Source organism: Uloborus diversus, chromosome 5, assembly GCF_026930045.1.
Source record: "Uloborus diversus isolate 005 chromosome 5, Udiv.v.3.1, whole genome shotgun sequence".
Taxonomy (NCBI): Eukaryota; Metazoa; Arthropoda; class Arachnida; order Araneae; family Uloboridae; genus Uloborus; species Uloborus diversus.
In genome coordinates this window covers 47856636-47881303 of record NC_072735.1, presented here as the reverse complement: position 1 = coordinate 47881303, position 24668 = coordinate 47856636, and the positions used below count along the sequence as shown (strand labels likewise).

The 24668-nt window shown below is 32.6% G+C and overlaps 1 protein-coding gene across 3 annotated transcripts in view; it reads right to left on the bottom strand.

Moving 5' to 3' along the window:
* Positions 1-942: 942 nt before the first annotated feature.
* The window catches only part of LOC129222002 (probable deoxyhypusine synthase), a 42649-nt gene continuing 18923 nt past the window's right edge, over positions 943-24668 (bottom strand). For all 3 annotated transcript variants that reach the window (XM_054856417.1, XM_054856418.1, XM_054856416.1), the window contains exons 6-10: positions 21709-21795; positions 15381-15486; positions 14028-14131; positions 11264-11389; positions 943-1078 (exon numbers count right to left, since the gene is read on the bottom strand). In XM_054856417.1, coding sequence (XP_054712392.1) covers positions 992-1078; positions 11264-11389; positions 14028-14131; positions 15381-15486; positions 21709-21795 — 510 coding nt within the window. In that variant the 3' untranslated portion in view covers positions 943-991. The remainder of the gene's footprint in view (positions 1079-11263; positions 11390-14027; positions 14132-15380; positions 15487-21708; positions 21796-24668) is intronic.

Sequence of the window (24668 nt, the reverse complement as noted above, 5' to 3'; positions counted from 1 at the left end):
ATTTTAATGTTTTTATGAATTCATACACTTAAAGTTATAGTAAATTTGACTTCATTTTAATTGGCAAGTTTTGATCAAATATAGAAAACCTTTATGAAAAAGAAAACTAGACGCTCAAAATTTAAACCAAACCTCTTGTCAAATATTCAGCTTTTCCACTAGGTTTGAAGTAGAAAAGCATTATAGTTATGCAATTAATAAAGGGGGGGGGGAATAACAAAATTAACCTCTGAAAAAAAGGCTGGTATGGAACAAGAACAGCCATACCTCGGTAACATTAAACTTCTTAATGTGAAATACTCATTTAATCCAGTGAGTTAACAATCACTTGATAATTTTTCAGATACGATGAAATCTGGTTAACATGAAATATGTTACATCATGAATTTGGCATTAACGAGTTTAAACTTAAAAGGAAAACTTTAATTAGTTTTTATTTTTCCACACACAATTATTAATATCCATGATTTAACTACAAAGCTATGTGAACTTTAACTAAGCAACAACCAGTTTACTGAAACTTGTACATGAAATAAATGAGAAATAATGTTACAAAATAACATTTAAATCCAAGGCAATAAAACTTACCCAGCTTGACAATCTTATGCAACATTCTAATCATCATTGATTTCCCTTACTTTGGCTCGTGAATTCTTAGCCTGACCAATGACCATTAATAGGTCACCATCCCATTCTTATGTTGAATAAATATATTATAGCAGATTGGTTAAAGCTTTATATTTTTCCAGTTTTGTCGAGTTTCTTGCCTCACTTTTCTCATGTAATTGAAGACAAACCTGTGTTATACAACTGTTTATCATTGTTTAATTATGAAATTTGAACGCTTGTAATAGGTTGGTTTCAAGACTAAAGTTAAAAATTTTCAGAAAAGAAAAGTTGTACAGCAGGGTTTTTTTTAAATATTTTTTATTCATTATATTACAGATTTGATTTATGTAACAAAGAATTAAAATAAATATTATAGAAGATTTTATGCATGATTATTTTTTTCATGGAATTTCTTTGCAAAGGTTTCTGCAACAAGCAAAGGAAACACTAATGTAGCATCAGCATACACCTAGAGAAAATTTGCTATGGTTAATGATAATAAAAGTTTTAATATGGCACATGGAATTAATGATGGCACACTTAGTAATAAATTATAAATAATTACAGTAGAATGTCAAAAATCCAAGCTGATTGGGACTGTAAGTAGTTCGGATTTTCAAAAATGACCAAAAAAATACCGTTAAGGAAAATGGTATGCCATTTAACTAAATAAAGTGGTTCATGTACATAACATACAATACTGTACATAAGTCTACAACATGCAATTTGCATTTCTTATCAAAATGTAACAAAACTTAAAAATCATTGCTTAGTCAAATATTTATAGTACTGTATGTACTCTGCAAGGAATTATCAAAGTTCAATTAATTTTTGTACGGAAAAACCGACTTATACTCATTAAAAAATATTTTTCCTTTCTTTTAATCACTGCATATAATTATTTACTTTAGGAAATGTGTCTCCTCTTTAGCAATTGTCAAACAGTTTGTTAAAACTTCATGAGAGTGAGTTCAGATCTTTTACTGTTCTACTGTATATAGCACGGGTTCCCAAACTCTTCCTATTCACAGCACCCTTTGAAGAATTATAACTCTTCCCAGCACCCTAGTTTATCTCTATTTATATACAGTAAACTCCCGATTATCCGCGGGATAGGGTGGCATGGTAGCCGCGGATAACCGAAAACCGCGGATAATCTGAATAATAGTTAAAATACGGTGCTACTGTATACAATAGCTAAAAAATATGAATAACACTTACACATAAATTTGAATTTTTACTAAAAACATTGCTACATTGCATCTACTATCATTGAATGTAAAAAATATACATATGTAAAAGCTAAAAGCGAACAAAAACACAATCATAAGTTTAAAAAACATTTAATGACCGTTAAAAAAATTAGTGAAAAGACCCGCGGATAATCCGAGCCGCGGATAAACCGACCACCGATAATCGGGAGTTTACTGTATATATATATGTGCATATGTATAGTATATATACTAATATGGAGTACACTTCGGCAGGGCAACTGGTGCCTTGAAAAGTGAGGGGGGGGGGCAAATGATGGGTGCACTCGCACCCCCCCCCTTCCCAGTTTGATGTTTTTTTTTTATTTATTTATTTATTTTTTTTGTAAATATGTTTTTCTGTTTAAACTTTCTTAAATAATTATTTGTGTTCAAAAAATATAAAATTAAATTCATTTTAAGCATAGGACAAGCTACAAAATACTTAAACTACTAAGTAAATCACGAAAGATATTAACATCATGTTTATGTCCATGATTGCCGGCATGGTGGTGCACTTTCACCCCCTGACTCTCAAAAATAAAATTAATCAGATAGGGAAAAGTTACAAAATACATGACGAAATTTAGAAATCTCACGTTTATGTCTAGTAGGGTCTGGTGGGGGATAGTGGTCAATGGGGTACAGTGGTCATAATTCAAATAAATGGCTATAGATAGGAAATGAATATTTGAATGAATGTGAAAATTTTATTTTAGGATAGTGCATTTAGAAACTACATTTTGAATATAAAATTTTACAACTGGCAAAATTTTATTTGGTAAAAAAAAATATTTTGTGTAAATATGAAATTTTTTAAAATCTAAACACCTTCTTTAGTTTCTTTGGGAAATTTTATTTGTTACAATTATGAACAGATTGACTGCACAGGAAGCTTCCTACATGTCTCAAGAACTCTTACTCCTTAGCAGTTACCTGAATCTATTTTGAATAATTTTTTAGAACAATTTAAGTAAAATAGGGTAAAGTAATCACAATGTTAGGCTTAACAAATATTGTTCTTCGAAAGTCACTTATTCTTTAAGTATAAGTCAGATTTTTTACAATAAATAGGGTTAAATATACGAGTATATGCTTATGCATATACTCATAAGCACATATATATACATATTCACATAAATGCACCAATAAACACGTATTTGGGTATCTGCAAGTAGTTTTTATCTATACAGATATACATTCGACTATACACATACATACCCGCTTATGCTCATGTATATACAAACACTTTTATACTCAGGAAGACACATATATGCATACGTACTCGAGTAGACACTTGGGCAAATTATTAAAAGGTGTTAGACGGGAGTATAAGAAGCAAGAATCATAAGAAACATATGGACACAAACTCAACACTGTCGCACTACATGCGTGCAAAGCCAGAAACTGACAGATGCAAAACAGATCACAAATTTATTACACAAAGACGACTTTACACAACATTTTAGGTTTTAAGAAAGTTTTAAAGTGATTGATGAAATTGAACATTTTGTGCTTGACTAACGTTGTGTTTTTCACTGAATTATTTAATAAAGCTATTATAATTTTCACGTAATTCTTAAACTCAAAGTCTCAAGCGATATGTACTTGATTTATGCAAATGAACAAGAAGTTCTGTCTAGAACTAGACGAGCCTACTTTCCTGTATACCCATACTACTTTCTAGTACCTGATCAAGGTTCTCAAAATAGCTAAAATCGCAAATTGTTTCAAACGTATTTTTTCCAATATTTTAAGCTACTTTCTAGGAATAAAATATTCCTCACTCATCTAAAAAAATTAGATGCGTAAAAAAAAGGAAAAAAAAAACAAAACGAACAAATAAAATAGCAGCAACTTTTAAACAAAGCAGCAAATACACTTTTTTCCATTAAAAAAAAATTCTTCAACAGCTTTCAAAACGAAAAAAAATAATAAAAATTAATAAGCTCATTAAAATAAATACATCCTATCAAAAAAAAAAAATCGTTTCTTTTTCCCCTGTTGCCAAAAATAATTTTTTTAAATGAATTATAGTCCAGTCAATAGATACATTTTACCTTGCAAAAAATGGGGTCAAAGATTTTATTTTTTTAATTTGTACATATTGGTGCCGACATGGAAAAATCAAGTTATCCAACACGAAAGACCCTGGGAGAACTTCTGGGGGCCGAAAAAAACCACAAAAATTTATGACATTTTTTGTTTTTTTCCAAAATATCTCCGAAATGGTTCAACTTAGAAAAAAGTTTTAAATGTAAAGTTTAAAGAACATAAAATTTCCTACAACTTTTGTATTTACAACTTTTTTGTAGCACAAATAACAAGCTCGCTATAGCTCTTTGAAAATAAGCAGCTTTCCTCCACTCCGAAAAAAAAAGCTTTCACACCGAAAGCAAGGCGTCATAACTATTAGAACTTGAATAGAAACTTTAGTTTCAGAGAGTTTATTGACAGTTAGAGTAGTTTGAGTTTTTTGCTCCCCCCCCCCCCCCCCCCGCTGGACACAGAGTAGCAATTCTGGCTTACAGATTAGTTCCCACTAGACTCCAAAAACAAACGATGTATTATGAAACTGAAATACATATATACACATTCATTTAAAGCACATAAGAAGATGCAATAATAATAAAAAAAAAAAACCCTTCCCCACTGCTCACGAACTAACTTTTCTGATCTGACAGAGGTAGTCTTCATCAGACTCCAATAATAAATGATATATTGCTGTTTGTAACTGGATTACACAATATATACATTCATTTGAGGGATATAATTCGTACATTCTAGTCTAATTATTGCAAACAGAGATGCGATTTTTAAATATTAATGTGAAGGAATGAATATTAGGCAGCTAATAAGCAAACAATCAACACAGTCATGCATCCTATGCTCTGATGCAATAATAATAATAAACCCTCCCCCACCGCTCACGAACTAATATTTCTAGTCTGACAGAGGTAGTCTTCAGTCAGACTCCAATAACATATGATTTATATTGCAGTTTGTAATTGAATTACATAATCTTCTCATTCATTTAAAGCACATAATTCGTACCATCTATTTCAAGCGAAAATGCAATATTCAAATATAAATGTGAATGAATAAATATTAGGGTGATAATAAGCAAACAATAGACATATAATGCGTAAATAAAGGTACAATAGTAATACATAATGAACACTTTGAAAAAATTCTGCAGAAACTGACTTTTTGAGGCATGAAAAACCCAAAAGAATTACCTTTCAAATGAAAATCAAACTGTAGAAGCTTAATACAGATTAATTACAGACAGAATAATACAGATCTAAATTACAGAGAGATTCATTCGACCTTAAAGCAAATAGAGAAAGGACAACAGAATATGCTGTGAATCTTCTTCGAAGCCGTTTTGAAGGTCCAGGTTCTCCCGGTTCAGAATATGCAGGGGTAGAAAGAAGCTGTGGTCCTTTAATTGTTCATCTCCTTGTTGCGGTAATTCCCAAAGCTCCTGGAACAAATCTTCTTCAGCAGTCTCATCCAAAGATGAAATTTCTGCAACATTTTCACAATATGTGCCACTGCAGTGTTTGCACATGCTGGAGCATTTTAAACCTGCCTTAACAGGCTCCAGTACAATTTTTCTTGCAGGTACAAGGCACAATCTTCAAAAGATTCTGAGCAACTGAATCTCTTTTCGTGTCAACATGCATTAGACCTTGCTTTCTGCGTTCCCAACCTCATTTCTCCGGTTCAATTATGTTGCCCAACCAACTTTGAATTTGGTGGTAGAACCGATATGAGTGATAACGTCCAGCATCCCCCCCCCCTCCCCGCATGTAGGAGGTAGCCCTGCAAGATTTATCTTAGCTCTGTATACTAGTTTCATAAAAAGATTAAATTGCAAAGTATCCAAAGATAGGTTCAAATACTTTACGTCACCTGTGTATAATATTTGCAAAATGTTTTCTCCAGCTGCAGCTAAGGCATCATGATGACAGATTGGGTCCATAAATACTTCAATAGCTTCCTTAATTTCAGGAGCTTTTTTTTTTTTTTTGACTATTTTGTACAACTTAATTTTGCCTTGGCCAAAGATTGCCGAAATCGTATCACACCCACTAAACGCATGGATGAAAAGAATATTGCTGGGGTCAAACTTAAAAGATATCGTGGGGAAAAAACAAATCACAAGCATTCCCTCTTCCAGGATTCAAAAAGAACAAGTTGCTGAAAGGCTGTCCTAAAGCTGTCATCAGCACCAACAGATCTATATCCTCTCGCCCACTATAACAACCTTTTCAATTTCTTTTGCCTTTGAAAGAGCAGTAAGTAAGTCGGTATCATCTTGAGTCTGCATGACTTCAATGCCACTCTTCGAAATATGTCTCAAGAAGTTGAATAAGACAATTCTTATTGTTATAATTTTCTAGTAATCTTTCTTGAGGAATTTAGTTAACGTGTTAGGTTCAACCATTACTTCAAGGGAAGAGATTGATTGCTCATTGATATAGCATTTGTGACAGGCAGTGTGAATTGTCACTTCTTTTAAGAACTTCAAAAAACGCTGATATTCTTCATTTTGCCGTTTTGCGCTGCATCTTTGAAGATTTTCTATTCCCATCTCCTTCACAATCTTTATTTCGCATTCATGCAAACTGATTTCGCAAATAATAATAATAATAATAATAACTAAAAAAAAACACCTTGGTCAGGCGTAATCATTTCTAGGAAAAAAAATTATAATACAGAACACACAAATTGATAAAACAAACTCTCGCTGAAACCCTGAAGTGACCAACATGAGTAGCTATTGAGTCGATTCATCTCATTTGGAGAAAAAAAGGGGGGGATGGAAGGGGGGTGTTTTGTTTAAGTTAAAGGGAACGGAGGCATTTACCCTCAACTGTGAAAGACAAATGATTTCCAAGGTCAGATTGCCGGCGTTTCTCCTTTTTTCCTCCGCTATCCGATGCGCTTTCACGCACTTCGCTGGGGGGGGGGGGGGTTCAGAAAAAGTGTGACTTTCAAGAAGCTGTAACTCGCTTGCTTTTCATTCTACAAAAATGTTGTAATGACAAAAGTTGAAGGAAATTTAATCTCCTTTAACATTTGCATTGGAAGTTTTTTTGTAATTTTAACCATTTTTGAGATATTTTGAAAATACCACAAAAAGTCACAAATTTTTGGGGGTTTTCGGCCCCCAAAACTTCTCCCGAGGTCTTTCGTGTTGGATAACTTGGTTTTTTCATATTGGCACTAGTATACACAAATTTAAAAAATAAAATCTTTGACCCCATTTTTTGTAAGGCAAGCGCGTTTTTTTCTACCTATTGACTGGACTATTAATGCACTTATCAAGATAAATAAAAACAATAAAATGTCAACGTAAAGAAATACTTTTCATTGTCAAAAAAAAAAAAAAATCGTCTGCGCGTATCTTTATGTAGAAACATAAATGACTTCGAGTTTATTCACCGAAAACTGAATACCTAAATAAAAACTTTAGCGTTAAAATAAAAACAAATCACATCAACAATAATTATTTCACAGTTAAAACCATAGCGTCGGAATCGGAGTCAATCTAATTTTGGGATGAAGGAGTCAGAGTCGAATATCCAAGAATCGGAGTCAGTCATTTGTCCGTGTATAAATTTTTGCCAAAGCTAGGAAGTCATAGTCGAAGTCGGGGAGTCGGAGTCCGATTAATTGTCGGGCACAGGAGTCGGATTCGGATTCAAGTGCCCCTAAATTCTCGGAGTCAGAGTCTGGAGTTCGGCGTCAAGAGCTATTTCCAACAAAATTTGTTTGAAGTAAATCCGCCTTCAAGTACGGAATCTACATTGACCTTCAGTTTCCCCGTAGGCGCTAATGTTAAGGGATTTGAACTGTTCAAAATTGAACAGAAACTTGTTCAAATCAAAAAGATATTTTATATACAAGTTTTTCATCAAAAGCTTTTTCCTACAAAGTTTGTTTGAAGCAAATTCGCCTCACAGTTCGGAATTGCCTTGAATTTCCCCGTAGGAGCTAATGTTAAGTTTTTTTGAACTGTTCAAAATTGAACAAAAAATAGTTCAAACCAAAAAGCGAAATATGGGAATGAGGTGTTCTTGCCGAGATCTTTCGAACAAAAAAAAGTTTGTTCGAATCGGACTATTCATTCGAAAGTTATTAGGGGGGGGGACAGACAGACAGACCGACAGACAGACAGACCGACACATAGACAGACCGACAGACATTTTTCTCCATCTCAATACCCTACTTTCCAATTTTTAATTTTTCGATATTTTTTTAATTATTTTATTTATTCTTTACTTTTTTTTGTTTTTCGGGATATTTTTAAGATGCATTAAGCCTTCTTTCATGCTTTTTTCTTCTTTTTCTGACTTTTACTGGGAAAGTAGGCTAAAAACTGGCATTATAAATGGTTACTCTTGTTAAATTAGAAGATTGCGACCAAAGATTACATGGGAAATAATATTTATTAAATTTCAGGAGCAATAAAAGAAACTTCTTTAATATTAAAAATGCATTTCAATGTTTTCTTTTTTTACGCATGTTTCTTTCGTTTTTTTGAGCAATCACGATTGCTTATTGTTCTCATTTGACTGTTTTTGACGTTCCTTTGATTTTTCCCACCGCCACCCTCCGCACCATCACCGTCGACGGGCTCCTCACGATGCTGCTCCCATAGCGAAAGCCTTCTCCAGGTTGCATCCGTGTCCTACACACACGTGCATACATACACAACTACACACGCACACACAAACACATATACACACACACACCTACACACACATACACAAACACACATACACACACAAAAACATACACACAACTGCCCAGACATTCATGCCTGCACACAGACATAAACACATATGCCTACACACACATACACATACCCCACACACACACATTCATACACACAACTACCCACACACTTATGCCAGCACACAGACACAAACACACATGCCTACACACACATACCCCCACACACAAACACACACGCCTACATACACACACTCGTGATTGCGAAAAACATAATTTGAATTCAAGATGTCAAAATTCAAATTATTATTATTATTATTTTTTTTTTTTTGAGCAATCACGATTGCTTATTGCTTTCATTTGACTGTTTTTGGCGTGCTATCATTTTTCCCATTGGCGCGGCGCCACCCTCTGCCAGCACCACCCGTCGCGTCGGCCGGCCTCACGATGCTGCTCCTCTAGCGAAAATCATCTCCAGGTTGTGTCCATATCCTACACACACAAGCATACATACACGCACTAACACACACACAAACACCACCATACACACACATACCCCTACACACATACACACACGCATGCATACAGACATGTACACATACACACAAATGCACACAACTGCCCACACATTCATGCCTGCACACAGACACAAACACATATGCTTACACACACATACACATACCCCGCCCCCTCACACACACAAACACTCATACACACAACTACCCACACACTCATGACTGCACACAGACACAAACACACATGCCTACACACATACACCCCCCCCCCCCCCACACACACACATACAAACACTTACTCGTGACTGCGAAAAACATAATTTGAATTCAAGATGACAAAATTCAAATTAATTTTTTTTTTGTTAGCGGAGTGAATTGGCATGCAATATGGGCCATATATGACGACCAGGTCTCAGCTTTTCAACCTCTAGTTTATACAGAAGTCGGCTACGAGAATTACCTCTTAGCATATGGTGTAACCATATTTTTTTCATTGTACTAAATGGGAAACAAATGCGTCAAGTTATCTGGATACTCAAATTATCCAAGTGATGGGTTATCGCGGTTCCACCTAATTTTTTGGCATAAATGTGACATAAAAATTAACCAAGACCCTTTACCTATGTTTATTCTAGTTGGGAAGGCTAAATGTTTTTTTTATATGTTTTAAAGAAGAATACTAGTTCACCTATTTTGATGATAATTGCCACTAGCACCCCATTTTCAAATCTGATTTTGGGGGTGTTTTTGTGACCAATTTTGTCTGATTTTGGATATGTTATTCTGTTTGATTTACTGATACAAAATCAATTGAAAAAAACTTCTGTTGCAATTTTGCCCATGTTAAGGATATTTTTTCCTTAGTTTGACTGGACTATAATTGAAACCTGGGAATTCAATGCTTTAAATTTTGTCTACCTACTCTTATTTTACTTCTTCACCTAATTTCTGTTTTTAGCTTTATTCTGAACTAACTTTGGTAATTATGCTAGGGTTTTTTTTTTTTTTTAAATTCTTTTATTTATTTTTTATTTTCTGCTCTTTTTAGCTTCTACTTTGTATTCCTTTTTGTAATCTTCATATTTTCCTTTATCTTTGAATTTATCTAGCCTCCTTTTTTGCCTTTCTGCAGCAGTCAATGCCATTTGTGCAATTTGTTTGAGGGTTATTAACGAAAAGAGAAATGTGACTGATGTTATTTTTACAGATGTTACATATTTTAAATAAGTTTTACGGAATTAAATTCAACTATATCCAAACATTTAAGGGATTAATATTAAAGATATGATCATAAATGAAGAGAATATGACTTTTTATAACCTAGGGTTTGTTTTTGTTTAAGCAATACAAACTTTTATACAATTTTGTAACTGATGTTACATTAATAAGAGGCCTAGTTTAAAACAAAAATGTTTACAAGACAAATATAACAGTTTAAATTTGTTTGTTGGTTTAATCTCTTACTATATAAACTAAATTTCAATAAAAAGTAAGATTGCAGACATACCAATTAATTTCCTAAGTGAAAAAAAAAGATTAACTTTTAGAACCACTAATAAAACGACACGTGAACACTAAGTAGTTTTGTCAAAATTTGTCTATAAAACTTACAAAAAATGTGTTTCTAACTTCTTTAGCATAATTTTATAAAAATAAAGTCTTTTTTACCTCACATTAAAAAAAAAAAACTGATACAATGAAGGGTTTCCTTTTTTTTTTATTGTGATATTCCTAGTCTCCCCCTTTGAAATTACCCTTTATGTCTTGGCATTGCTTTGAGGCGACGATATAATGCCTTTTAATCTTTAAGTAGCTTAAAATTTCAATAAATATTATATAGGAAAAAGATATGGGGAAAATAAAAAAACCATATCAGGAAAATTTTACTATTTTCCTTTGGGAAATAAATGTTCTAAAATAAATGATACTAATGTATTTCAAAAATGACCAAAAATAAGCATTTTTCATACTACTCTCGTGGAAAAAGGTTTTGTTTTTACTATCATTTTTGAAAATGTTTTGCTTTTGCAACTACGATTTCTATTGATTTTTGCTTTTATATTGAACTGACACCAAAAAATAATATTACCCCAAATACATACGTGAATTAATAATATATACACATTAATGAAAACAAATTACTTTTACAGGAGTAGCAGTTTTCTTAATCTTTCCCCAAGAAACTGCTTCATCTGGTCTTGCTCCAGAGTCACTTCCATCGAATTCATTAGCTGTGTTGATATATAGGGCATAATCAGCACCATTTCTCTATGGAACAAAAAATGATATTTACCTTTGTAACAACTGCACATTCACATAAAATTATTGAATTTCTGACTGTTACTCGTAACTTTTTGTGACCATTTTCATGGGTAATTAAAATGGAAATTTAGGTTGAAGTTTGAATCAGGGACATTTTTTATGACTACAATGCTTTCAATAGAATCTATGTAAATTGAGAGTTACCTTGAAAGTCTTTTTTGGCTTTTTGTAATGTAACATATTTTAAAATTTAAGAAGAACTAAGTTTTAGAAGATTTTTTTTCTTTTCTTTCTGCAACTTTTTACAAAATCCTTAAAGTTCTGGAATGGTACAACACTTTTTATAGGTTTGTTTCATTTAAAAGGGGGGGGGGGGGTGTTAAAAAAGATATGCACCATTTTGGAATAGGTGTATAAATTGTCTTCCGACATTCTTTTGGGGGGGAAAATGTTTTAATCATATTTTTGATTTTTCTAAAAAATGCCAATTTTAAAATTATAAATGTTGTTTTTGCTGATCAGTTGATCTGTATCATTTAATACTACTTTCCTGAAAAGTAGAGCTTCCACTTTTTGGTTAAAAGGTTCAAAAGGCATTTGGAAAAAATGAGGATTTTTCAGAAATTGTAAATTAAAATTGAAAATTAAAAATATTATTCAGCAGCAAGTGGTCAAAAGACATTTTTAATTTAGTTACAAAGTCGCATTTTCATTTTTCGTCGCCACTTTGTTAAAAGTTTTTATTTTTCTGAAAACAAGTAGGAGCTATGCAAAATGAATCTTTTAGCACTACGCTGAAAGGCTCTGTGCGAAATTTAAGATTTAAGCCCAGCAAATTGGCTGAAGGCAGCATTCTTGTTTTCATAAAAAATAAAATTCCTGAATGAAGCAGTAACTAAAAATTAAAACGGGGCTATATAATTAAATTAAAAGTGCTGGCTGCTTGTTACTAAATAAAATTTTGAATTTTCACACCTACCTTTTCATATAGAGCCCCGGAAAAAACCTCATTATTTTCAAATACCTCTAAAACCTGTCAGACAAAAAACTGAAGTTCTTCTTTCATGGAATGCTGGGCTTATCAGTATGGATCAACAGTAAAGAAATTTAAAAAATCAAAATTGGTATTTTCGACAAAAACATAAAAAAAGGACTAAAATTTTTGTTTTTCAAAGGAATGCAATGCACATTTTAAGATGGTGCATATTTCTTTAAACAGAAAAAAATAACCTTTTAAATAAAAGCAAATGGAATAAAATATTTTGTGCCGTTCCAGAGATAAAGAGCTTTGAAGATTTTGTTGAAAATCAAAAGTGAGAAATGATGCCCGAGATGCCACCTTTGGCGCCCTGTACGTCAAGGAACTCCATTTTATTCATCTTTGGATTGAAAGGGGACAATTTCTCATATCAACACAACTCCAATAAAAGTTATCAGCAAATGTAAACCGGCTTGCTTCACCCTGATTTTAACGAATAAAATCTTTTAAGCTTCATACTATTGGAAGTCAACTTAGCAAAGCCACACTATAGTATTCCTTAGTTCTAAATATGTATATATTGTCTTACATATCTTACTTTTTCGAGAATTTTAACATATGTTACATTCAAAAACATTCAATACTATCAAGGCCACCCCCAGCCCGAATTGACATGGATTCTACCTTACTTTCCTTTGTACGAGGAAGTAAATTGACATAAAATACCTATTAAAATAAATTTACTTCGGAATTATTTTTTTATGTTTGTAATGAAAAGCAATAACCATTGAATATTTAGAAGAATAGATAGATTAAATTTTTATAAAGTAGTAAAGTATGCAAGTTTTAAGACTCCAAATTTCCCTCATAATTCCGCAACTTAATTTATCTGTCCCTAATTTTGTTAATTGCTAAATGAATATTCAGGGTTCGTCGTATATATCATGATATACATCAGATATTTATTTTGAAAATATCATGATATTTTGATATTTTCGATATTTATTTTTTCCACTACGGTATTTTAGTATAAAAATTATATTAATCATAGTAATATTGTTCATTTATTATTAAAAATAACCAAAAAGTTATGTACTATATTTTTATGATGTATTATTACAACATTAATATAACAAAGTAATATAATATTCCCTTTTTACTTGTATTTTATATTCATAAAATTATCAGTAGTGTAACAATTTTAATTCATAAAGTGCTTAATTAAATATTAAAAGCTGGTCAGAAAAAAAGAAAATGTCTTGTGACAGTGCACCAACAAATGCATATTTTTTATTTCTGAATCATTAGTTAACAGAAGAAAAATGAGTAAAAAAGCAAATGCTAAATTAACTTCATTAATGTTGATAAAAATGCAAAATGAAATATTAGATATAAATAATGAAAGAAACCTTAATTTTAAGTCGACATATTGTAATAATAATATAAGAAAATAAAGAGTGTTTTTGAGGATGCAGTTACTATTTTTAAGACTTTAGTTTGTGCTGTTTGAAAATATCCGATATATATCAAAATATCCAATATACATCGAAATATTGAATATTTTCGAAAATATCATGATATTTTCAAACCCTTCATATATTACAAACAATTCTCTACAAAATATGATAGCAAAGAAGTTAAATGCAAGACATATCAAAAACTTACCATTAAATTGCTGTTGCAAATATGATGCTTTATAACACCACCTCCTATAATAATCATGCCAGAATTCAAAGCTTTCACTGCAATAGAATTTATTCTGCGTATGTCTGAAAAGAATTTAAAAAAAAACATATCGTGAGAAATCTGTTGCTTTGTTATTATTTTAATAATTGCAGTAAATGCAATGAAGTTGCATTTATTGTGAAGTTATTAAAAGTTGATATATATTTCACACAGGTTAATGATTTTAGTGAAGTGAATAAAGCCAGAGTATCTCTCAGGATTTATCTTCCTAAAAAACCAAATAAATTTATCTGCTGCTCTGTAAAAAAACTATAAATTTTCAAAAATTGTATAGTAGCAACAATGCATAGATTTTCTATGTCTGGTTGAAGTAAATTTTGTTTCTGGTTAAATACTTAAGTTTATAATGTAATTAAATTTTACTATATTGATTCGACTCTGCAAACAATGAATCATTTTTCCCGATTCCAATTTTGGACCAATCAAATTTTCCTTTCATCCTTCAAATTCAAACTATTACAAGGCACAGTTTTAAGATTCCAAAAGTTTAACAGAAACAATGAATATTTTTCATGGAGCAAAGAAGTTTTCATCACATTTTTGTAACAAAGTGTGACAATTCATTGAATGCATTAATATAAAAATGTGCGTGTTTGTTGTTTATTTTTTTTCTTTCAGTATTAAAAAATATATATATATTTAGAACTAGAGAATACTATAGTGTGGCTTTGCTAAGTTGACTTCCAATAGGTTGAAGCTTAAAAGATTTTATTCGTTAAAATCAGGGTGAAGCAAGCCGGTTTACATTTGCTGATAACTTTTATTGGAGTTGTGTTGATATAAGAAATTGTCCCCTTTCAATCCAAAGATGAATAAGATTGTCCTCAGCCAAACATGTTTTTTGCCAGAGTTACACTATACAAGAACATAATCAAAATAGGAACATAGGTACAGATTTATCATTGAATTTTAAGAAATGTTTTCAAACTTTAATGTATGGCAATTGTAATTATATACATCTAAAAGCAAAAACTTTTTTTTTTTTTTTGATATAAATTTATACATTTTATGAAGAGTAATACAATTAACATAAAAATAGTCCAGACATCTGGCCGTATACATTTTAAAACATCAATACTTAAACATGAACATAAGAGTTAATTATAAGATTCACAAATTTGTTCCCCCTCATTCTATACTAAAACATGCTTTTTCAATCTTTAGTATAAATTTCAATTTTTATACATTAGGTACTTTTTATGAAATCTCTAGTTTACAAAGAGAAATTTTTCATAGCATGTAAAAAGATTTTTTTTATTTTTTATTTTTTACCTTGAGCGATGTCAATAATAAGTCCAGGATTTCTGTAAGAATGGAAATAAACCATGTCTCCAAATGAGCCATCAGTTAATGCAGGGCTAAAGATAGGGATTTCATTCTTAAAAATGTTCAAAAAAGGATAGATTGTTAATTACTATTACTCCACATTAAAGTGGTTTTTAAGCTTTATCAGCAATGATCTTTAGTGCTTCCAAAAAACAAAAAAAAAAAACAACTCATTTATACTATTAATTGTTAATATTGAATAATTTACCATAGAGTCTTGAGCAACTGAGACAACACTCATTAGAAATGATGGTAATTAGAGACGTACCGAGTAGCACTTTGGCCGAGTAGCCGAGTACCGAGTACTCGGCCTTTCACTACTCGGCCGAGTACCGAGTTACCGAGTACTCGGCCTTTCACTACTCGGCCGAGTTACCAAGTACCAAATATATTTTAAGAAGAACCACCAACACACATTTGATGAAAATTTTGAACTTATTGGAATAGTAGTACAGACCTCCTTGTCCATATAATATAAACAATTAAATTAATATAAACAGATTATATAAACAATTTTGTTTTTGTCAAAAATTTTACAAAAAAATTAGTTTTCAAATTAAAAATAAATAAATAAATAAAAGGTATAATTAATCAAGTTGGAATTAAAACAAATTACAGTAAAATCCCTCTAATGCAGACACTAACAGGACAATTTTTTTTGTCCGCAATAGAGAGGTGTCCGCAGGACAGGGGTTTAATAATGTTATTTGCATTGGAACTGGGGAATTAAAAATTGTCCGCATAAGAGGGGTGTCCTTCAGGAGGGATTTCACTGTATACCAATCAATTATAGTTCTAGTCTGCCAAACATAAATTATTTTTAAAGCAGATAAAACAAATGTGCAGGAACACTGCAGACACATGTTTCTGCCCCCTCCCCCCCTACAAGGAACATCTTTTTCAGTACATAACATGTGAGCTAAATAATGTAAAGACATTCGACAGAAAAATCCGACTTTTGTCGGATGCCTTTAAATCCACGAGCTCCCATCCCACGAGCTTTTGTGCATTGAAAAAGGAATTATCTGTAATGCCAAAACACGTGTCTGCAGGTTCCTGCACTGTGCTTTTAAAGTTGTTTTATTTCCTTTTATTTTTTAAGCAAAGGTATTTTTATACTTTTTATAACTAATTTTTGTTTGTAGCAAAAATCCATTTTTAATATAAAAATTCTATATTTTCTATACTCACCTATTTTGCATAATTTTTAATAAATAAGTTTTATTAACTTTGGGGACATTAAAATAAAGATTTATTCCATTAAAGCATTACAAATTTCATTATTCTTAAAATTTAAATTTGACATATAAATTTTAATTGCAAATGATTGCAGAATATAATGCTTGCTCTTTTTTATATAAATTTTAGTATCTGTCTTGGACAATATTCAACTTTTTGCAACTACTCGGTATTGGCCGAGTATCAGATCAGAATTTGGCCGAGTACCGAGTACTCGGCAAATTGGCCGAGTAGGCCGAGTACCGAGTAGTTACCGAGTACTCGGTATGTCTCTAATGGTAATTTTAAAATTGGTAACACCATAAAGAAAAAAAAAATGAAGATAGGCTCCACTGTATAAGATTCAGACAAAAGTGTCTTTTTTACCCAAAAGTTACTAAATACCCTTATTGCCAAGACAAAAAAAAGCATGCATCAACAGTGCATTCTTGACATTGACGGAAGTTGGATTCTTTCAAGTGTACAAGGAAGTACTACCCCCCCCCCCCCCCCCCCCCCCGCCACAAAAAAAAGGAAATATTTTTAAAGCTATATATTTTTAATTGTTCACAAAACCCTTCAGCCGCTTCAGTGCTGGCTGGCATCATAACACTGACACCTAGCGTTAAAAGTAAAAATGAAGTAAATAAATAAAATAAAACAAAATTTTAAATTTTTTGAAAAAATTCCTTTTGAAAAAGCAAAATGTAATTAATTCTTTTCTAACACTTGCACAAACATGATCAAAGTTGTGGTGGTTTAGATTCGCGAATAGTTCCAAGGAATAATAGAAAATCCAAGAATTTCCAAGTACTTTGGAAACATTTTATTTTTGAGTAGTTTCTCAGAATCCCAGGAGTCTGCATGCACCCAGATTATGAATTGATAGCCTCTGGCTCTAAAAGTATGTTACAAAAATAAATAGCAGAACATTTACTTACAATAGTTTTAAAAAAAAATAGCACGACAGCCCATGAGGGACAAGCCTACTGTGTCCATCTCAGTCTTCCTGACCAAGGGCTCTGGGGTGCTAGTCGGATGTTCCGGTTAGGTGGTCAGCTGAACGCGGAACCTCCAGTGTTTAGTTCCCAAGCACGCTCAGTACTCATTTTATCGACCTACTGAAGGGATGAACATCTGAATCGACCATGACAAACCCGAGAACAGACCTGTGGCATGGAAGCGCGAAGCGCTACCACTGAGCCACTGGGCTTCTTTACAATAGTTCAGTGCTATGAATTTAACAACCAAACTGATGACAAAAAGCAAAAATTTTAGTAGTATATCATGTAGAATGCACATTGCAATCACCTTTTCAGGTATTCAGGAACAGTTAGCTCAAGCATTGGAAAAACAAGATTTTTTATGTTTCACCTTTTTTTTAACTTCATTCTCTACATACAATCACAGTAGAATAAATTCGAAAAACTGACACAGATATAAATGGTTTATTTTTTAAAATAAGGACTCTACCAATACCCTCTATAAATCTAATTTATAGATGTATGTAAATCGTCTTTAAAAAATCTTTTTTTCTTTTTTTTTTCAGATTGTAAAATTTGAAAAGGATCTTCTTCTAAAACATAGGGAAAACCTTCTGAAGAGAAAAATCATTTTCTAAACCTTTATCGCCTTGAGCGCTCTTTCATGCTTCATAGACAACAATAATTATAAATAAAATAGACTAATTCCAACAATTTGATTTAAAAAAGAAAAGCAAAAACCATTTTTCTTTTGATCAAAGCTTCAAAGTCAAAAAACCACTCTATGATAACAAAAAGACATTACAAAAAATTTAAAATTATGAATTCATTGGTTACTTTTCCGACATGACACACACACACACACATAAATGATACTGGAATTCAAAAAATTCAGTTAAGAAAATTTTGAAACAGAACTGAGATCTTGCATACCTAGAACACAAGTCTTACATTTAAAAAAAAAAAAAAGTTCTTAGAGGAAACAAACAGATTGACATATTTCTTCATCTCAAACCTACCTTCTTTATTTACTTTTGTCTTTACTAATACTTTTGATCAATTTATTTATTATTGATTATTTTTAATGATATTTTTATCAGAAATTAAGCTTATTTTTGTTTTCATAGGGTTAAGCTCAATAGCAAGGCCGTATCCAGAAATTTTTTTCGGGAGGGGCCCGGATTAGCACATTGCCCTAACAGACACGCACATATATAGTATATATAGACACACCAAACGCATAAAAATGTTAACATAGAAGACTTTTTGTCTCGATTTTTAATGATTCCACTGTTTGGACTGTTGTTATTTTAATTTCTTATTATTTTTCTTATTCACTTTGTAGTGGTAAGAATAACAGGAGAGTGTCCCTTTAAGTCGGATGTAGAACATCCATAATTTCAAGGGGTCGGGAGTTTTCCCCTGAGAAATTTTCGAAAAAAAAAGCTGTATTTTGAAGCCTTATATTAGGTAATTGTGACTACAAAAATATGAAGAAAAAAAGGGAACTTAATGGATAGAGAGGAAAAACGAGAAAGGAGAAAAGAGAAGCACTTCGTCATCTGCTCATATCAGCATTTAGTGAAGTTTGTTTTTGATCATTCCCCCTACCCCATTTTTTTTTTTTTTTTCATTAAATGCCTTACAGTATGAAAATTGTACAAAATAGTTTAAAAGAAATGGTGTAGACATTCAGAAAAAAAGAACGGAAGAGTAATATTCTGGCCATTTGAACAATTCATACTTTATTTTCTTGATAAGATACAAAATTGAAGAACTTTTCAAGGAATTTCAAAAACTTAAATAATTTTCAAAGACTCTCGAACAGTTGAAATTATTTGAAGCTCTTTATTTACACTTTTCAGAAGTTGATTGCAGTCTTACAAAATGATTATAACTTTGTGAGACACACCCGTTTTAAGTTAAAAATAAATGCAACGAAATATTTCTCGAAACAAACTTTTTTTTTTCAATCATAAGTAGTGCAGAAAATGAAAGAGAGTAGATAGTAAGTGTTATTTTTTTTCCTCATACTAAAGATTTTAACAGTATGCAGTAGAAGTAAGAAAAAAAAACAAGCAATAACAAAAGAACTTCCATGATACTGAATTCGGCATTAAATAAATGCAAGACAAGAAACATATCAGTCACAAAAATGATCTTGAAAGTTATGCTACAAAAACGCGAGAATCGTGATTTTTGCATTTTTTACTCAGGATGTATCAAGGAGCTGAATTTGTCACATCTTGGTAACAAGATACTCGCCTAATCCGAAACTAGGGGCCCAGCCTTTGGGATCCCCCGGCTCGAAATCAGTGCAGTGTAAGTTTTATAAGAGTTTTAGGGGGGGGGCAGGGTCGTGCATAGAGGGGAAGGGACACATGTTGGCCCGGGCTCGAGCTTAAATGGGGCCCAATATTTTTAAACCTAGGGTTGAAAATATGGGTAAGCAATATGGAGGGGGCCCAAAAAAAGCATTTGTGACAGCCCCAAAAATTCTGTGCACGCCCCTGTAGGAGGAAGTGCACAGAAGTCAGTTTGGTAGACTTGAAAAATCTACCGAACTGACAAAGGGCCTGCCTTAACCCTGGACTGCTTTGAATTGAATTGGGAAAGAGAGCAGGAAGTCCTAATTAAAGGTCTAAATTTCAAGTGTGCCTTGCAGCTAATGAGAACTAGAACTGCTTTTTCTGTATTTCTTCAAAATATTATAAATTTTGAATAGTAGCAAAATTAAGAATTAAAAAAAAAAAACATTGTTATTTTCCTTTTCTGACATTAGGAATTAAAAAAAAAAAAAACCTTCTGTTTTACGGTGCAAAACATTTCGGGTTTCGGGGGGGGGGCGTTAGGCCCCCTCTCTGGATACGGCCCTGCTCGATAGGATTAAGTAGTTTTAAGTTGATCTGTTAAAGTACAGCCGAGCTCACTCATAACGAACACGAAGGGGCCACAATATAACCCAGTGCTTGTAAAAAACAGGTTCATGAAAAAAATCCTAAAAATTTATACACGCTTGCTTTGTTATTTTTATACTTCTGTACAAAACCAAAGAAGTTGGTTATTTGTTTTGGACCGTCTTATTGTTGTGGTCTATTTGTGGCTTCAAAATAGTTTGAAGCTTTTTTGCCCTTAAGAAGCCAATAATGTTGAAAGCTATTTAACTTGAAATTCTTTACATTTGTCGTTATCATGGTCATTTTTGTTTCTCATGTGCATTGGCTTGACCTACAATACTCTTAGAAGTATGAAATGACAACATGAGCTTCAACAAATATTTATGATTTTTAAATGCTCCTCTACTCCATGAATTTCAAAAAAAAAAAGGGGCCAAGTCACTTGTTCTCATGATTTATTTCTTATCTCTTAACTTTTAGTTGAATTCAAAATGTTGACGGAATTTTTCCAAAACCAAAATAATCTTTTCTGAGGAGGAAATCAACAGAAATTTTATCAATTACAAAAATATTGCTCGCTTTAAGCTGGGTTTGCTTGTTAAAAGGGAGTTTTGTTTCCACAGGACCTAATAGTGTACAATTCAATTCCTTATGATTTCCTCACTAAATCCCAGTTCTAGTTAAAACAGGGCTCGTTATAAGTGACTTCGGGTGTAACTAACTCCAGCTTGACAAACTAACTCAACATTTCCATGGATCTTGCACATAAATGGCCAATAATAAAAAATATTGCATACAGAATCATTTTATATATTTAGATTTTAAAAGAAAAGGCTAGAAAACTTTATTTATTTATTTATTTTTGTAATAGGCTGAGGGTTTTTTTTTTTTTTTTAATTCCTTTCTTCTTTCTTTCTTATTTTAATTTGCTTCTATTTTGGTAATTTATTTATATTTTTAATATGACTAACCACATTCTTTTTTTTTTTTTTTTGTTTTCATTTAAATTACATATACTGTAAGTCCTAGTGTTCAAATTATAAATAGTGAATGTTCGTTTTCTTTGATTAATTTGAGCAAAATGTGTTAATTACATTCAAAAATAATTTTATTTAAAAAAAATACACATTAGAGATGAAACTTACATATGTTAAAACAAAAATATTTTAAACTTACTTTTGCAGCCCAGTAACAGATTGAATCTGGATTTGCTATTTTTTCCCCTAATCTTGTTATAATTTTTGAGGGAGACCATACAGTATGCTAAAAAAAATAATAATAATAATAAATAAAGATCTGAAATTAGATTGATAGTTTGCACCACTAGAGCGACAGAAGTGTTTTTCCCCCCTTCCTCAGCAGAGAGCAACAAAAAAGTTTACCTGAGGAATCAGTGGCGCCGACTCCATGGGGCTTGAGGGGGTCCGAGCCCCCTCAAAAACATTTTTGAGGGGGCAGGGCCCCCCCAATAAATCAAGAAAATTATTAGTTACATTATGCTTTCTAAACTCATAAATTTACATTTTATTTTTCTTGTTTGAAGATAGTTTACCTTGTAAAATACATTCAGTAATGAGTTAAAACAAATAATTATTACGGTTGTGTAAGTAGGTTAACTGAAAACGAGTGGTGTGAATAATGATAGTGTTACAGTGCTGCGAATACTGTAAAAATTTGTCCCAGTGCGCGAACTTACGGGTCAAGTCTGTTGCCGGTGGGCAGCGCTGCGTTGCGCTCCCCTAAGTGTTGCTGATCTGGAAAAAAATATATGAGAGTTTGATTTGTATATAAAATGGGAGGCGTGACAGTTTTGAATACTTTTGGGAATTGTGTTTAAAAGAAAACCTTCACAAAATGATGATCCTTCCCTTCCTCGGTATCGACGTATACCGAAAATGTATGAAAACAATGAAGGCAGCTCACTGCACACTTTCACAATCCCAAAGGAATACATTTGACTTGCGCTACTTACAGGAAATAGCTATAACGCGATTTTTGCTCCAGTATTCAGAAATAACGCGAATTCCTCACCTGCAACACGAAAATTCTCAGAAGGGAATCGTGGTGTGTTTGTATCGGCTTTGTTATTGGCTACCAAAAAACTTTTTTTTTTCATGAATGGATCTTTATCCTTTTAGCATCGCTGAGAGTAGAAGTTCCCTTTTCATTTTAAATGCGAAAGTTAATGAAATATGACACCTAAGAGCGCTGTTTCATCTAAAGTTTGTGAAGATAAAAAGAGTAAGTTTCATGACAATTAAAAAAAAGCTAGAGCTTCTTGAAAAGCTGAAGCTGAACTAAAAAATGCGTTGAAGGTAGCACGAGAATTAGGTATGAGTGAATCTTCCATACATACAATTAAAGTCAAGAAAAGGAAATCCGTAAAAAATCACTGAGTAGTGTCTTAGTAAAATGCAAAAATTTATGAAAATGGAAACTGCTCATGTATTGTGTACGTATATCATTAATGGATCGACTGTACAGTACAACTAAAGATACATTTGCTTTTCTTACTATATACTGTGTCTACCGTATACCGGTTTATTTTTTCTTTCTTTCCCATTAATCATTGATTTTGTACATCGTAGCAGTATTTTATGTTGAATAAAACGTTTTTTTTTTTTAAATACAAGTAAACATTCAGTTCTTTATGTAAGAAACAGTAATGTACAGTTAGTTAAGAGATGGCCTTTAACAGTTTGAGGGGGTGTTTACAAGTGTCTATAATAATTGGGTATGTTTAAAAATTATTATTGGGCGATTTACATCAACTGGACGCACACAGGTCATTGCAGTTGAACAAGAGTGCTTGCTTTTATTAAACAGAAGTGAAAGAGAGGAGAACCTTTTGAAAAATCAACTGAGTTTTTCAAAAATGACCTAGACATTGAGAGACTGCGTTTACACTTGAATATGTTAGCCGATATCACTAATGTAAAAACAACTGGTCTTAAAAAGCATGCGTAAATTAAATTACCTTTTTACAAAAATACTGTGTGTGTTTGTATTTATTTCTTCCTTTTATCAAAGCCAAAAAATATGTGTCGGGCTTGTCGAGTTTTTGTGGTTCTAATGTTGATTATATGACTTTAAAAAATTTTAAAACTCAATATTTTTCATCTCAAACTTAGAAAATTTCCTGCAGCATGCCCTCCTTCCCCCGATATTTTTTAAGTCGGCGTCTCTGGGAGTGCCCTTCAATGCAAGTCAAGTGCCCTACCTTTTCCATGCCCAGCTACGGCACTGCATGACTCCCCATAAAATAGAACAAAAAATGTCTCTTACTAAGACAAGTGACATGATCTAATTGAACCAGAAAAATTTGTATACCAATTTTTGGATTGTTTTACTTTGAAATGGCCATGCCACATACTGTTTGTTTGTTTAAATTATACACACCAGAAAATATGTAAATTGGCATTTTCAAGGCACAAAAATCGACCTTTATTTGAGAGGGGGATGATCTCCATGGGATTACATAACCCCCTAAACTCCCGGTGATGACTGGGCCAGCCCCCCCCCCCCCTCCCCAATGATTTTTGCAAGTCGGCGCCCCTGTGTGGAATGGTTTCGATCATAAGTCTTCATGTGTATGTACTAGTGATGGGCATAATCGAGTTCTCATAATCGAATCACTCGATTATCAAAGATCACTCGAGTTCTCGATTATCACATCTCGAGTTCTTGATTATCATAGATCTCGAGTTCTCGATTATCGCATCTCGAGTTCTCGGTATCCCTTCGCGAGTTCTCTAGCGGTGACTGCTCGAGTGCTCGATTATCACTTTCCGAGATCTCGAGCGATGGACTGCTCGAGTGCTCGATTATCACTTTCCGAGTTCTCGAGTGATGGACTGCTCGAGATCTCGCTTTGTGAACTTCTCGAGATGTTGATTTCTCGAGTTCTCGAGAAGTCAATCACTCGAGCAGTGTACTTTTCAATCGATTTGATAATTTGAACTTTGACTTCTGAAAGGATTCAGTTACCTGGACAGATCTGTCATTTAGTGGATCAGAGGCAGGGGTGCCCACAGGTGGGGGAAGGGGGTCATGGCACAGATTACGCCATTGAAATTTTTAGGGGCGTTGTTTTGAGGGGTATTTCTTACTTTTTTTGGAGAGCTCTTGTTTTTTTT